Source organism: Pogona vitticeps, chromosome 3, assembly GCF_051106095.1.
Source record: "Pogona vitticeps strain Pit_001003342236 chromosome 3, PviZW2.1, whole genome shotgun sequence".
NCBI classification, from domain to species: domain Eukaryota; kingdom Metazoa; phylum Chordata; class Lepidosauria; order Squamata; family Agamidae; genus Pogona; species Pogona vitticeps.
In genome coordinates, this window is record NC_135785.1 from 24,923,802 (window position 1) to 24,939,781 (window position 15,980).

General features: G+C 37.7%; 1 protein-coding gene and 1 long non-coding RNA gene across 10 annotated transcripts in view; one reads left to right on the plus strand and one right to left on the minus strand.

The window, feature by feature from the left end:
* Positions 1-3,865: 3,865 nt before the first annotated feature.
* SLC66A1L (solute carrier family 66 member 1 like) overlaps positions 3,866-15,980 on the minus strand; it is a 28,442-nt gene continuing 16,327 nt past the window's right edge. For 7 of the 9 annotated variants that reach the window (XM_072996121.2, XM_078389063.1, XM_078389066.1 and 4 more), the window contains exons 4-9: positions 13,374-13,503; positions 12,386-12,476; positions 10,845-10,969; positions 10,447-10,542; positions 8,576-8,761; positions 3,866-4,759 (exon numbers count right to left, since the gene is read on the minus strand). In XM_072996121.2, the coding sequence (XP_072852222.2) occupies positions 4,661-4,759; positions 8,576-8,761; positions 10,447-10,542; positions 10,845-10,969; positions 12,386-12,476; positions 13,374-13,503 (727 nt within the window). In that variant the 3' untranslated portion in view covers positions 3,866-4,660. Of the gene's footprint in view, positions 4,760-8,570; positions 8,762-10,446; positions 10,543-10,844; positions 10,970-12,385; positions 12,477-13,373; positions 13,504-15,980 lie in introns of all 9 variants that reach the window. The other 2 variants (XM_078389067.1, XM_072996123.2) reach the window with 2 other exon arrangements.
* LOC144587790 (uncharacterized) lies at positions 4,638-11,220 on the plus strand. Its single transcript, XR_013542935.1, has 2 exons — positions 4,638-4,754; positions 8,571-11,220. It is a non-coding gene; the product is annotated as an uncharacterized LOC144587790 (long non-coding RNA).

Here is a 15,980-nt window from a genome sequence, read left to right on the forward strand (position 1 = left end):
ATTGGCCTTCTTTAGGTGAGTGAACTCCTTTTTCAGCGTAAAGCTGAATACTTTTAAATCAAGTACTACTTTTAATTCATACTGCTGTTCTTGTCTGCTCTTATCCTTTGATTTGTATTAATTGAAATGTTGTTACTGTCGTCTTCATCACCAAGTGCAGAAAGATGAGGTATGAGCCTCGTGGTGCACTGGTTAAAATGCAGTACTGCAGCCAAACTCTGCTCACAATCGTACCCAGCTCAGGGGGGCGGGGGGCCGGGAATGTGTAGCTTGCATAATTTAATTATATACCACCAATATAATGCTTTAAGCACTGTGGGACAGAATATAAGCAGCACACTTTTTTGCTTTATGAATTTGACACACTAACCAGCCTCATGTCAGTAGTTATTTTCATCTGACCTGGTCCTAGGTCAGTGATAGCCCAACTAAAGGTGCTTACAAGGTAGTTAATGGCACTTAATATTTTGATAGAAATTACGTGATGCTCAGCTGTATTTTTTTAGAGGAATATGCTCTTGGAAAACCAGTATAAGCTCAATGCAACAAGCTCTATGTACTCTTGAATTATAATGGGTAGCATTTTATTTCTGAAACTATTAATAAAGATACCTAGACCAAGAATTTGCATTCAAAGCTATTATTAATGAACTATGCATTAGCATTAATACTTAACAACGATCTCTATAGTCACCTTTTCTTTTTATACAGAAGCCTATTAATGCACTAAATGTCAAAAGAATTGGCTGGAAATTCTTATACACCAGAATTCATAGGCATCACACAACAGTCATTTTTGCAGTAATGAGGTCGCTTGCTTTAGAGTCAGTTTCAGATAATGGAATATGATCCGTTCTAGGAATTTTGCCTGAAACCAGAGACTTAAAAATATCCCAGTGCCCAGCTGCCAGATTTCATGACAGTTACTATGCTTATAGAAATCTACAAAAGAAAAATAAAATCCACAGGGAATACAAGTTTACTTTGACATTTGACGACATTTGGTGGACTAGTAAAATTAACACAAGACCTAACAATGTGATATGCCAAATCATTATGGTACATCAGATATAATAGTTACCAATTATCATAGCATCCCTGGTTCACAGTGATATTGCTAAGGATCTGTCATGGGCTGCAGTGCAAATCTGCATTATTAGGAAATTAAAAGCTAAATTTAAAAAATGTCACCCTAGACTTTTTATTAGCTGAATTTGCAGTTTCTCTTCTCCACCTCATAGCCCCATTTCCACACAAGTACACATTTATAAAATCCCATTACTTAGTTGTCTTTGTTACGCCTTAGTGTTACAAAGAAACAGAACCACCATTGTGTATATCAGGGAACTTTTTTACCTTTTAAAGGTAAAGGTAAAGGTTCCCCTTGATAATTTTTGTCCAGTCGTGTTCGACTCTAGGGGGCGGTGCTCATCCCCGTTTCCAAGCCATAGAGCCAGCATTTTGTCAGAAGACAATCTTCCGCGGTCACATGGCCAGTGCAACTTAGACACGGAACGCTGTTACCTTCCCACTGAGGTGGTCCCTATTTATCTACTTGCATTTGCATGCTTTCAAACTGCTAGGTTGGCGGGAGCTGGGACAAGCGATGGGCGCTCACTCCGTCGTGTGGATTCGATCTTACGACTGCTGATCTTCTGACCCTGCAGCACAGGCCTCTGCGGTTTAGCCTGAAGCGCCATCACGTCCCTATTTTTTTTACCTTTTACCCCCCCCAAAAAATATTTACGTTGACATTACCCCCACCGGCTCTTGCCATCCACAGCCGACCCCGTCCCACCTCTGCGCTTGCTTGGGACCTGTAGCCACCGTCCAGGCAGCCAGTCTAGAGCTGTCACACTGCGTCCTTGGCAAGGTGAGGTGGGCGAGGGTGGCCATGAACTCAGGTGAGGTGGGAAGGGGGCCTCCTCGCCCGCGCACTGAGCAGGTGGGCGCAGGCAGGAAGGAGAGCCCTAGCCAGGGCTCCGCTGGGCAAAGAGTCCAGCTGTCCTGATATGCCAGCCTCCCTCCCCCTTTGGAGGCGAGGACGATAGGTGGGTGCCCTGTGCAGTTCCACGCCAAGGCTCACGCTTCCCACGACGGAACACCCACCTACACATAGCATTGTCAGAAATAAAATGCCTGGGGGTAAAATGCCTGCCGCAACAGTCCTCATTACCCCCAGGATTTTCATTTTTATCCCATTTGGGGTAATTTACCCCTGTTGCCTGACCACTGGTGTTTATAGAAATACCAGGGTAGAATGATGTAAAAGTGATTTGGTAAAATCCTCAGGGGCTCAGAAGTGGTGCAAGATTGGAAGAAAGTACAGGATACAAAACCACCCAACCCTGAGCTTCAGGGTCACCTTGGTTATTTACTGAGAAAAGACCAGAAGGTGTTTCATGAAGAACAGTAGAGGCTGGTCCATTAGGACAACTGCGTCAGACAGACATGGTCCTAGCAGAAATAGTGCCCTGAACAAAGAATGCCTTTAGCACCCTCTATGATCAGCTTTAGAGGGTGACACAAAAGGTTCATGGGGGTGAGGCAGGCATGGTTTTCGTAGCTATTCTTCTGTTTATACATAGATGCCTGTTTATCTAAGGTAAAGGTTCCCCTTGACAATTTGTCCAGTTGTGTCCGGCTCTAAGGGGCGGTGCTCATCTCCGTTTCCAACTCATAGGAGCCAGCGTTTGTCCACAGACAATCCTCCATGGTCACGTGGCCAGTGTGACTAGACACGGAATGCTGTTTACCTTCCCACCGTGGTGGTACCTGTTTATTTACTTGCATTTTGCATGCTTTTGAACCGCTAGGTTGGCAGGATCTGGGACAAGCGACGGGGGCTCACTACAGCACGTGGATTTGATCTTATAGCTGCAGGTCTTCTGACCTTGCTTGTTTATCTATCTATCTATCTATCTATCTATCTATCTATCTATCTATCTATCTATCTATCTATCTATCTATCTATCTATCTATCTATCTATCTATCTATCTATCTATGGTCCTCATGTGAGAATCACATGAATTCTCCCTCTTCCTCCTCCTCCTGAAAAATCTGGGAGCAGCAACAGAGAAGGCCCTCTCTTGTGTCCCCAGCAAATGGTGGGACTGAGAGAAAGGCCTCTCCTGATTATCTTAACACCTGGGCAGACTCATAAAAGAAGACGTGATCCTTGAGATCCCTTGGAACCATGCAGGAGACATGGTAGAGGGATGGGGAACAAGAGAAACAAATAAAAGGATGGTAACTATGATATTAACAATATTCAGAATCACAATGGTCCAATAACAATCAATTGAAGTATACTGTTTGTGTTGAGGTACAATTATGTCAAGAACATTTTTGTTATAGCTATAGTAAAGGCTGTGGATAGATCTAGAGTATCAGCACACATGCTTGCCTGCCTCTCTCTTCATGGATATCTACTTCTATGCCTGGGTTGGCTTGTTCCCTGACACCATCCACAATTGGCTGTGTGCTGCTTATATACTGCTCCATAGCACTTAAACTGTGTGCCGTCTTCCCTGCCAACCATTATGGCCACACACCTCCACTGAAGGAGAAAGACTAGTATCAGGGTGCTTCACATTCCTACCTGTCCTTTCCATACCACTTGGGAGCCTGAATGCTAGAGATCAAAGGGCTGTTTGGTAGACTAAGGTCAAACATGTGGATGTTGAAGGCGGTCTGCTACTCTTTACCTCATCAGAGGAAACATGGGGAAAGGATTGAGAGAGGACACACAGGCAAGGCTGGCAGGAAGACTCCTGGATTGAAGAGGTATGACTGCCAGCCAATGCTCATAGTTCATGTCAGCGTACAGAACATATTTTCAAAAATAATTCACTACTCATTAAATTATTAATAAAAGACCAATTGCTAGCATTATTTATTTTCTAACACATTTACAGCATTTTAATAATTTATTACTTTTAAATAAAAAATATTCTAAAATACAAAAATGCCCTGATCCCCAATGACTCCCCAAATGAACATTTTAGATGCAACAAGTACTCGTTACACGCACACGCACGCACACACACACACACACACACAGAGGTTGTGAAAGGTTGGCTCCACCTCCTTCCAGCTCAAAATCCAATTGATCTTGTAAGATAGAAGAGGTACCATGTTTTCTTTCCTCCCTCCCTCCCAAGAATGTGAAGACACTCAACAGCATGACACATTGAAAAGACCATTATAATGAGCATTGTGTAAAACAATATATCATCCGACTACAACAAAGAAGTAATATGAAACTCTGGATTTATTTGGGGATTTTAAAAAAACTGTTTAAAAAGAGCTAAGTCTTTTTTTTTTCCAACTTAGCATCAATCGTGCAATAAAATAATACCTATTTTCTTACACTGGGAAACATCCAGGTACTGAGCACTTCTCAAAATCCACTAACTGAACATGGCATCAGACTGTTTTTTCCTCATTTTCTAATGTATCATTCCAATCTAACTATGCCCAAAGAATTAACAACAATGTTGAGTTCTTTGTTTAGGAAACTTTACAATGAGAACACTGAGTTGGATCCAGACTTAGTCAGATTTAGAATGAACCCACTGAAATAAACTCAAGCTAGACAAGACTAATTTTGGATCCAACCCATCATACAAGGAGTACATCGTTGACAAAGTTGGGATATCAGGAATCTTCATTTATGAGTAAAGGTTCCACTTCCAAGGCCACCAAGCTGGTTTGTGTTTTATCACATTTGCGATACATAATAAATTGTGCAGTTATCTGAATGTTAAGGTAAAGGAAATATTCATCATTTCAGAGAGAAAGACTTATGTTCATTTTCAGATTAGAAGCAATAAAATAAATGCTTAACTCCCTCATCAACATCTCTTTGTTCCAAAATAATTTAGCACAAATTCCATGCTGATCATATTTCATATATGGATAGATAATTGATAACTTTAAAAGAAATGTATACACACAGAAGCACACATTCTTTCTGTGTATGTATGTAAAATCAATTTGTGTTTACATGCCTTCAGTTTTTATATGGGGTGGTTTTTGATTATTTGTAGAAATATCTGTCTTAAGTCTACATAACAGTGTCACTGATTCAAAGTCTGAGTTTCACATGTACATTTTCTTTATTCTCTAATATGTTAATAAGAGGAAGAGATACACATAATCCATTCCATATAGAATCAGGTTACACAACCAAAATGAACAGGAAGCTGTTACACATGGTGGAGATCCAGGCAACCCACATCTGGAACGGATAACTGGATAAGGGATTTGATATGCATATGCTGCTATATTATAGAATAGTTCCTATATTTTAAAACATCTGATTTTCATATTTTCCAATCAAGCTCAACATATCCCTTCCTAAATGGGTATATCAATTTAACTTCACAATGCTACAACTTTCACCTAATTCAATGGCATCAAGTCAGATGTGCCAATTCTGAATATTAAAAACCTTTGCCACTAACTACTATACAAATGCATTTCATTTTTATTCAGAAATTATAAATTAGAAATACCACTGGGAAATATTTGTTTCTTATCCTTTTGATATTTCAGGCCTACAGACATAACCACCTGTCCTCTGAATATATTAACATTATAGTCTAGTTTGGACAAAGGAGGGAATGAATGACATTTCAATAAACTTTTTTTGCTTTAAAAAAGTGTGTTGTTTCAAAATCACCCAAAGCGTAGAACTATAGTACATATTTATTGCTTAGTCAAGAGAGAGAAAGTACTGCAGTGCCGCGTAATAGATAATTTATGGTCTCTGGTTACCCGAAAGCTCAGAAGTAATCTTGGGGTACATCTGATTCAATGTGGACAAAAACTGTGAATTGCCACAAAAACATACACACCCTTGTAGAAGGCAACAGCACAGAGAATGAATGGTTTAAAAATTAGAGGATTAGGAGAAATGGAAAAAACAGTTAAAATATTAAGCAAATTACAATTGAAGCATTCCACTTATAACTGTGAATTGGACACTCAATTCCTTAGACCTTTTACCAAACAGATGACTCTGATTCTGAAGGCATACACATCAGGTAGAACCCTACTGGATATTTATGAACAATCAAGACGACCTGTTGAAGTTACTACAGCTAATTGACAAGGTACAAAGTCCATAACAGATGGAAGACAGGCACCTCAAACATCTGTGGCAATTTCCACTGTTGCTTTTGCTTGTGCATAAGTATCCAACAGAATTCTGGCAATTAAAAATAGGATCTGGCCAGTCTGCAGCCTCACATATAAACTTAGCTTGGATGAACTACTAAGACTTCAGTTCACATAACAGGAAGATGTGTGATGTTTGCTCCTTTGCACTGAGTTATCGGTAAGTAGGAGTCCACAAGTTCTTTTTTAAATTCTATATTCGGGACCCATATTATGAAATGTATAAGAAGCACAAAGCCATGAACACTGGAGTCAAATACAGATTTTGGTATGTTTTTTTTGGGGGGGGGGGGGGAGAGCCTCTATTAATGTTTCCAGCTAAAGCCAAACAGGGCAGGACACTTTTGCCCTTGTAGAAATAAAACTTTTTTGTTCCAACAATGGATTAAAAACCCTGCATTCTAGAAAGCTGCCAATGGGCAAATTGACAGATTATCATAGTGGCAGAGAACATAGATAATAAGGAATTACATTTAGCAACAGACTATGTTAAGCCAATAACTCGGTTTATTTTACATTCAACTAAGATTTTTGCAAAAATCTCAGCACATCTCATTTCCCCTCGTGCTGTCATGTCTGGCCTTGGTTCTTGTAATATATTGCTGTATATATTTATTCGCACAGCTATGCCAATGAATGTGCAACACAACTCTTTCTAAAAAATACTGAAGGACATCTACACCCTCTGGCGCTATCATCCTAACAGAATTTAAAGCCAGTGTTTCATTGCAAGGATGACACCAACCAGCATGATATTGTCTCATCTGCTATAGTACTGTGCCAATCTAAATTTTAACTCTATCAGAAATAAAAACTCAGACTATTCAATATGAGTTAGCTGTAAAACAACATGTAAAACTCCATACGAAGCTCAGTTAAGCCAGGCTACTTGAATTAATAAAATGTGGCCCACTGAAGAATAATAATGAGGATTAACCTGAGTTATGGATTGGGAAGTTAGATGTGCATATTAAAACCACAGGCATTGACTAAAAGGGCAGCAGTCAGAGATGCTCTTCTTTTGGGTTGAAAGAATCCATTGTTACACCTCTCTAGAAGTCATGCTACATTTGTAGAGCATTGACAAGCAAGATCAGAGTCCAGACTAGATTGCATTAGACTGAAACATGAGTTTAACAGCGAATATAATTAAAATTGCTGCTTTGAGGAACCTTGGGGGTTAGCTAAAACAATTCCTTTCTAAAGTAGCAAGAGACAGTGATATATAATACTTGTGCAAGTAATATGAATACAACCAGTTTCTACAACTGCAGTGTCAAGCATTTTCTACAGCTTACTGAGAACTATACGCATTTAATGTTCAGGAAACTTAGTCTTGTTTACTATCTGGCAACAGCAAAATGGGAGAGATAAATGTTACTGCTATGTTAGACCAACAAAACAACAACAAAACTCAACCAGACAGGAAAACCTGTGGCTGAACCACAATTAAAGAGAATGGGGGCAGACAAAATCTACTGTACTGTATAAGAAGTAGGAGCAATTTAATACATTTCCAGGAAGTAAATTTCTGTAAGCTTATGATTTAAGACTGCAATCATTTCCTTACTAAAGCTTTGCCTATCAACTGCAAAGTGTGCTGAGATTATATTATAATATATCTATTATATCTGAAATGTCCAGTTTCAGAAGCAGACCTTACAGATTTCACTGGGACTTTGTCCATACAAATGTATATAAGATAACAATGAGCCCAGGCGTGTTAGTCAAACGTAATTCATACTGGCCGGAATCCAATTGAGAAATTATATCACTGTAACTTTGATATAAGTTTCAGCTCTGAATTGCTCTAAGAATCAGTGTAGGCATTTCCTGTTGTTCATCAAATCATGTGACTGATTGCAAATGCCTAGGCAAACCATTTATTTAACTTGCAGCAATTTGCAGCTGAGAAGATTTACACTAAAGGAGTTACATCAGTGAGCATAGCTAACAGGATTCTATGGGGCGTATCTTCCAGGGACGTGTGTGCCTAGGACTGTACCCTTAATAGTTCTTTTTCTCCTGACATAATTCTTCAAAGCTGCAGCTTCAAGCAAAATGAGATACCATAATAAGATAACACTTTTTATCTGATACATTAATACAGGTCACACATACTCTCTTTATTCTACAACAGAACAAGTAAAACATGTTAAAATCTTGCCAAACAAGCAGACACTTGATGTTGATAATAAATGCATTCATTCATTCATTCATTCATTCATTCATTCATTCATTCATTCATTCATTCATTCAACAAAACTGTGAATTGCTGTTAATTTATTGCAAGTCCTGAAACACTTTTCAGATAAAATCAGTCATAATTAGTCTGTAAAACCCTATTTAGTAATGTCTGTAAAACTACCAATTGTCATTTGAAAAGGATACGAAAATATCTAGAAACAAAACTCCAAAGCTCCCAATGAGCCAAGGGAGATGATGCCAGAAGTAAAGACTTGCAAGATGCTGTGTTTCAGGCATCTTTAAGACAAGGCTTAGACCATAAGTACAGTTTCCCATCATGGCTAAGGCAAACAGTAGATAAGATGTACCTTCAGTAGATTTTCTTTGGAACTAAAAGTTAAAAAACAGTGTTAGCAAAGTTAGAGAGAGAAAAAGGATTTTTACAAAGAAAACCAGAACTTACAGATTCTGAATCTTATGGTCAATAATGCAGCCATCACAAGAACACTTTATGTTCTATCATTTAATAAGAGGCTAAAAACATAACAAATTACTCGGCATGGAGTCATACTGTTGATCCATCAATCTCACTTCTCCATATTTCATGGTGGGCAGCTGCTCAGGATTTTGGGAACTGCAACCATCCCATTTTCCAAATAGTGCTGACCCCTGTGGGCTGCACCCAAACTTGTTGAGGAAACTAGAAATGGCTGAGACGTTACTTCTGGCTTTCTGAAAATGCTACAATAGGGCATTAAAATGTTTAATAGAGGAATTTCAATTCTCCAGTTTCTTTAACCAATTATTTTTCCAGTGATGGGAAAGCCCACAGAGTGCACAACTCCCATCCTTGTCTTCACCATCCTACAGCATCTCTGGAGGACCCATCCAAAAAGCACAAGCTTCAGAACAGATGGCATATAACAAGGGAAAGAATGATTTCATTCTCTAAACAGGTAATTATCCATTAAATTATTTTATTTTAAATCAGTGGTTCTTAACCTTTGTTACTCGGATGTTTTTGAACTGCAACTCCCAGAAACCCCAGCCAGCACAGTTGGTGGTGAAGGCTTCTGGGAGTTGCAGTCCAAAACTCCTGAGTAACCCAAGGTTAAGAACCAGTGTTTTAAATGTCTCAAGGAATTGAATAGAATGATCTTTACAGAAATCAACAGAAAATCTAATAAAGATTTAATGCAACTGGGATCAGGCACAACTGGACAGAAATGTACCATACTGCAATATTTTGCTGTGGGAGACTCATTCGTAGGAATTTTTCTAGAACAGCCTCAAAGGTCCATCAAGAGATATGTATCTCCATTCTCAAGAGAATTTCTATGATTCATCTCAAATATATATTAATGCAATTCAGTTACTTGGTACAATCCACTTAATCAGAAATGAACTATAAAAGATATGTGTCTAGTCCAGTTATCTTCTTCAATGGTGAATTAATTTACCCTTTTGCAAGCAGGATATAAATGAAAGCTGCCCTTTTTAAAAAATCATTCTAAACACATTTTTGACAACTTTTATTTTAATTTTTTTCTTTTCCAATTCAAAATTAAAGAAAACTTGCCAGAATGTTATTTTACTTACAATTTTGGTTTCACTTCTACTTCTCAGAAAGAAGAGACATCAGAGGTTGCTTTAAACACTGTTATTTAAGCATTAAAATAGTCTGGGGAAGGTGTGTATGTTTTTATTTTTTGGAGATTCATAATACCTTCAGATTAGGATGGTATGCAAGTGAATTCAGTAATAAGCATCAGACCACCTAAGCATGGCTACCATACTCATGCACAAAAGATTTTAACATTAGCTCTCAAGGAGATCTGGCATGTACAGTATGACCATTCCAGATCTACTCTTAAGTTTGGATGTTCTGAATATAACAGATAATTGTTCTCCTCTGCAGAAATAATTACCACTCATTCATCAGGCTCAAGAAGATCCCACTATGTGTTGTTCTTTGTGGGACAACTTATTAAGTATTAGATATTTATTGATCAAGCACTATAGTCATGGAAGTTGTAGAGGAAACTTCCTATACTAAAAATAAATAATAAACTTACATTTTTATACAGCTGAGGAATTCTAGATGTCAAGTAAAACAAACAAGATATATAGCCACAAACAAAGCCTGATAGCTCAACCACACTGTGAGACTTCTGAAGATTAAAAAGAGAGGAGAAAAAACAGAATAGACAGTTTCACCATCTGCAGACATTTATAACAGTGAATGCAGTGTGTACATTAGTCACTATTCATTACTATAAATTAAAGCAGTAAATTATGAAATCCTTTTTTAAAAAATGTTCAAAAATGTTAAAACATCTAAAATTGATAAAGAATCATAAAAAATGACAATATGACTTCACATCAGATTTTTTTTTATCACAACTCTCATGGATTAAGGTTGAAGGTTAAAATTTATGTACAGCAAATTTTCTGATACAAAACTAAGTGATACCTCACTTGTTCTTGAAAGAGAGTTCTGGACTTGGTTTCGTAGCAGTAGTCGACTGGGTAAAATCAGGCACAGCATTATGCAAACCAAAACCCATGTTATACAAGAGTTCCTAAAGTATACACCACCTTGAAAGACAAATAAAAAATTATAGCAAGCTAGATCTTTCACTGTTGCATTTAAAGAAACCTAACCTTTTGTGTTTCAATGTAAACACAAATGTAAAGATATACACATGTAGTTCTTTACCAAGATACAAAGTGATTTTAATAGCTGTTCCAGTCATCCAAAGTTTTTTAAAAAATCTCTTCGCTTTCAAATGACTTTTTTCCACTTTAAAATCTTATTAAAATTTGAGACCCTTTGCACTGGATCCCATATTTCTGCTGGCAGAAGAAAATTGTATCTCTTTCTCTATGCATGAGCCGTTGTCTGTAAAACCATGCAAATGACCTATTCTGCTTCTTTGCTCTAGGAGCATCTAAATATGTCTTCACAATAAAGTCAAGTGAGGGGGCCTAGCTGAGTGGCTGATACTAGAATCATTTACCTGTCTCCTCAGGCCTACTGCATTCAACAGGTCTTAAATCAAGTGATTTGGTATACCACTACAATTTAAATGAACACTTTTCTGCAGCACATTCAGCAATTTGCTTGTTTACTTTATTTATCTATTTATTTATTTATGTTATTTATATACTGACTTTCTCCTAATAAGGGACCCAAGACGGCTCACAAACAGGGTGGATAAAAATCAATGATTTTTAAAAATCAAACTGATTTAAATTGCTTTTTAATATTGAAATCATCAAAAAGTCCAATGTTTATTTAAATTGTGATTTAAAACAAATCCACCCCACTCACAAACAATTAAAACTATACAAGAGTGACAGTTAAAAACACCATAAAAACAATGCCAAAAAAACTCCAAACATCTATAAATATTAAAATCACCATTAAAAACTATTTTAAAACATTTTAGAATTTTTAAAATCATTGCATTCAATAAATACAGTATTCCTAAAAATCCCCCATTTATTGTTTAAAAGCCTGCCTGAAAAGGAAGGGCTTTATCTGACAACAGATAGGCAAGGGGGAGGGAGCGAACTTAGCTTCTCAGGGCAGCACATTCCAAAGCCGAGGAGCAGCCACTGAGAAGGTCCTATCTCGTATCATTACCAAATGAGATTGAGATAGCAATGGAGTTGAGAGAAGGGCCTCCCTGGAAGATCTTAAAAGCTGAGAAGACTGATATGGAGTGATATTATACTTCAGATACATGTTTATTACTTGTTTGATTTTTAGCCTTTAAAAGTAATAATTCCTTAATTCCACTTGTTACTCTCAACAATCATCAGTGTATCTTCTTCTAAAAATACATAGAACACTAGATGTAGACTGACACTTCGAGAACATTTAAGGTTTAAGCTATCATAATAGACATCAAACGTGCTATTTAAAAAATGTTCAAGTATATAACATTTAAAAAAATAAAAGGACCAGAAAAATCCACACTACCATGAATGCCTCTATTCAATACTTACATTTTGTCATCTTCTGATTCCTTAGCTTATAGTAAGCAAACTGGGATATCATAATTATGTCCATATTAATGTAAAAAATGGCAGTGATTATCTGAAAATGACAAGAATAATGCATAATTTGTAGTTTCTAAGTGGCTGTACATTTACAAGCCTTGAGCTCCTGCTCTAACACATCATTATTTATTTGTCTTTTACCAAGGGAAGCCCAAACAGTATCCCTGTAGATGACCTTAACAAGCTTGAATACTGGTGTGTATTTGACAACCAATTACAGAGTCACAGAACACCAGAGTTGGAAGAGGCCTATAAGGCCACTGAATCCAACCCCCAACTTTGTTGTTTATTTTTTTCTTCAATGTCTCCATCACTGGATTGCTCATCACCTCCCACGTTTCCATTGCTGTACTGCTCTAGCAGTTACAAGTTGTTTTCCTGACATTCAACTAAAATCTGGTTTTCTGTAATTTGAACTCACTATTGTGTGTCCTGAATCCTGGAATGCTAAAGAATAGATCCTGCCCATCTTCTGAATGACAATATCTCAAGTATCTGAAGAGTGATATCGTATTGCCCTCTGGTCTTCTTCTCTAAAGGCTAAACACACCCAGTCCTTTCAGTCTTTCCTCAGAAGGCTTGATCTCAAATTTCCTGATCATCCTTGTTTCCCTCCTCTGAACTTGTTCCTGTTTATCAGCATACCTCTTAAAGTGCAGTGTCCAGAACTGGACACAGCACTCAAGCCGAGGCCTAACAAGTGATCAACACTTCACAGGATTTGGAGACTATACTTTTGTTAATGCCATCTTTGTGTTGTTTTAGCTCACAAAGGCAACATTCCTTATAAGCAATGTGTCAAGATTAGAAATCTTCCTTGGTCAAGTGGGGATGTGAACCCAGATCTCTTGACTCTTAGTCCATCATTCTGTCTACTATACAATACTAGGTATCAGGTTTCTATCAAGCCAAATTTGAAACTCTGACCACTTACTTGTATTGGAAGTTGATTTGTCAAATAGCATCCAATAAAATTGGTGAGGTCTCCAGCAATCCAACACAACAGAAACCCCAATGATAGTGCTTGGTCTACTCTTCCATTCTGATATGCCACATATAGTTGACTAGGAGGAGAGAATGAAACAACTAAAAGAAAATCTGCCCTGTAGATATAACATCCATATTGCAATTACCTCAGATAAAATCTACATACATATAATGACAGTGTGCTGAAAATATGAACTTCTCAAAAAGAAGCTCACAATAAATATTTTCCACATATTTTCCAAATGCCTCTTATTTTATTATAATAATACTTTATTATGTTGCATTACAGAGCTGTGATCAGAAACCTACCAGTGTTCACATAGGTTTCGTATAACTTGCTCCATGTAATTATAGCTAAACAGACAAGGTGCTGAGTAGCACTGAGAACAAACACACACATACTCAATTCAAATTTAAGCAATGGCTAGGATTTCATAATGCAGAAATTCTGTTTGTAGCTTAAGCCCAAGTATAACTTTACATCCATTTCTCCCTGGTAAATGAAGCACAGCTACTGTGATTCTTGAGGGTAGTATGCACATGCATGAATCAAGCCAGTATGCATGCACACTTTCCCCATCCCCTAGAATCACAACAGTGGTACTTTGTTACCAGAGACGAACAGATGGAAAGTTATGCTTGGTCTTAGGCTATGAACAGGATTTTTACTTGACACTTTTTTTTCAAGAAATTGGATTACACAGTTGTTCATGGATCTCATTATCAAAATTGTCCTGTAAAAATATACGATGCAAAAAGTGACCTAGTTATTGGCAACACATTGTGAACAATAGCATTGAAGCACAAGGGTTTTATACCATAAGTTTTATTTTGCACACATTTCCATACAGTTCAATAAGTTACAGATTTCCCCCAAATATCCCCCCCCTTTCATTTCATTCATTTTTCCATGAAGCTTTGTTTCTGACTTGCATGGTCAGGAACACACCTGAAATGAATGCACATATACTAATTTGCAGGGTGATCCAAAAAAAGAATGAGTTTTCAACACTGATTTTAAATGGACACAAAATGATCCCTGTTTACCCTAAATTCCAAGTTACTATGTGTTGCACTTAGAATCCTGAACCTATTCTGGTCACCTTTTATTTAACCTCTCATCATAACAATTCTCAGAGTTTCATCAGATACTGTGGTGAGGCTCTTCTTTTCTTTTGGCTATAGGAATAATCTTTTGGTATTCTTTACTGATTATATTTCTAGTAAAGGTAAAGGTAAAGGTTCCCCTTGATAATTTTTGTCCAGTCGTGTTCGACTCTGGGGGGCGGTGCTCATCCCCGTTTCCAAGCCATAGAGCCAGCGTTGTGTCCGAAGACAATCTTCCATGGTCACATGGCTAGTGCGACTTAGACACGGAACGCTGTTACCTTTCCACCGAGGTGGTCCCTATTTATCTACTTGCATTTGCATGCTTTCGAACTGCTAGGTTGGCAGGAGCTGGGACAAGCGACGGGCGCTCACTCCGTCACGTGTATTCGATCTTACGACTGCTGGTCTTCTGACCCTGCAGCACAGGTTTCTGCGGTTTAGCCCGCAGTGCCACCACATCCCTTTATATATTTCTAGTATTAGTCCCTAATTCTTCTGGTTTGCTGTCAAATGCACTTAGTAATGCAAATCTGTGGTTCACGTGGCATTTAAATTCTTCTGGAAGGTCAATTAAATTATATGTTGGTATTATGATTGTTTTATAGATCTTCTTCAGCTTTATTGTAATTTTTGATATTAACAATTCATGGTCTGTATAACAGTCTTCTCCTAATCTTGTTTTTGCAGGGAGAACTGAGTGTCTCCATCTTCTGCTTCCAACTGTAAAACTTGGCAATACTTAGCACAAAGGAAAACTGCTTTATGGACATTTGCTTATTCTTCCTCACAGTAAATCTGTGGAGGCACTAATTAATATTCCTTTTGTACAAGAGAGGAAGACAGGAAGATGAAGAAATGTCATTTGTTTAAGCAAAAAACAGAATTTTAAGACTTTCAAATCCAGGCTTGTATTTTAGATCACACTTATTCATGTGCTCAAAGGATTAAAGTAAAATTAAATACACAACATCACATAGATTTATGCTGTAAACACAGCAATTATGGCTATTTATTTTTCTATGTGACCTTTCAGGTTACACCATTATACTAGCAGTGTAGCCAGTTTCCCTATCTGAATAAAGATAGTTGGAGACATCACAGCAAAAGCTGGATTCAGATGACTCAAAGTTCTGTAATGATCTATTTAAGTCCAACCAGATGGAAACGGTTTCACCTGGTGCAATAATAATATAATGAACTGGAACATAACAATGGTTTGTCTGCAGAACCTGCACACTTCAGGCATGCAGTTGCTATACACTCCCAATGCTACTCCCTATATCCTCATGTGGCAAAAAGTAAAGCAATCAAGGTACAGTGGTTTCTAATTTGAATCCGCCAACCAAAAGGGAAGACTGCAGCCTGTTCCATGGATAGCTCTCCCCAGCTAAGTGTGTGAATGATGTGCTCATACACTCATGTGTTTAGTGATGGAAAGATCAAA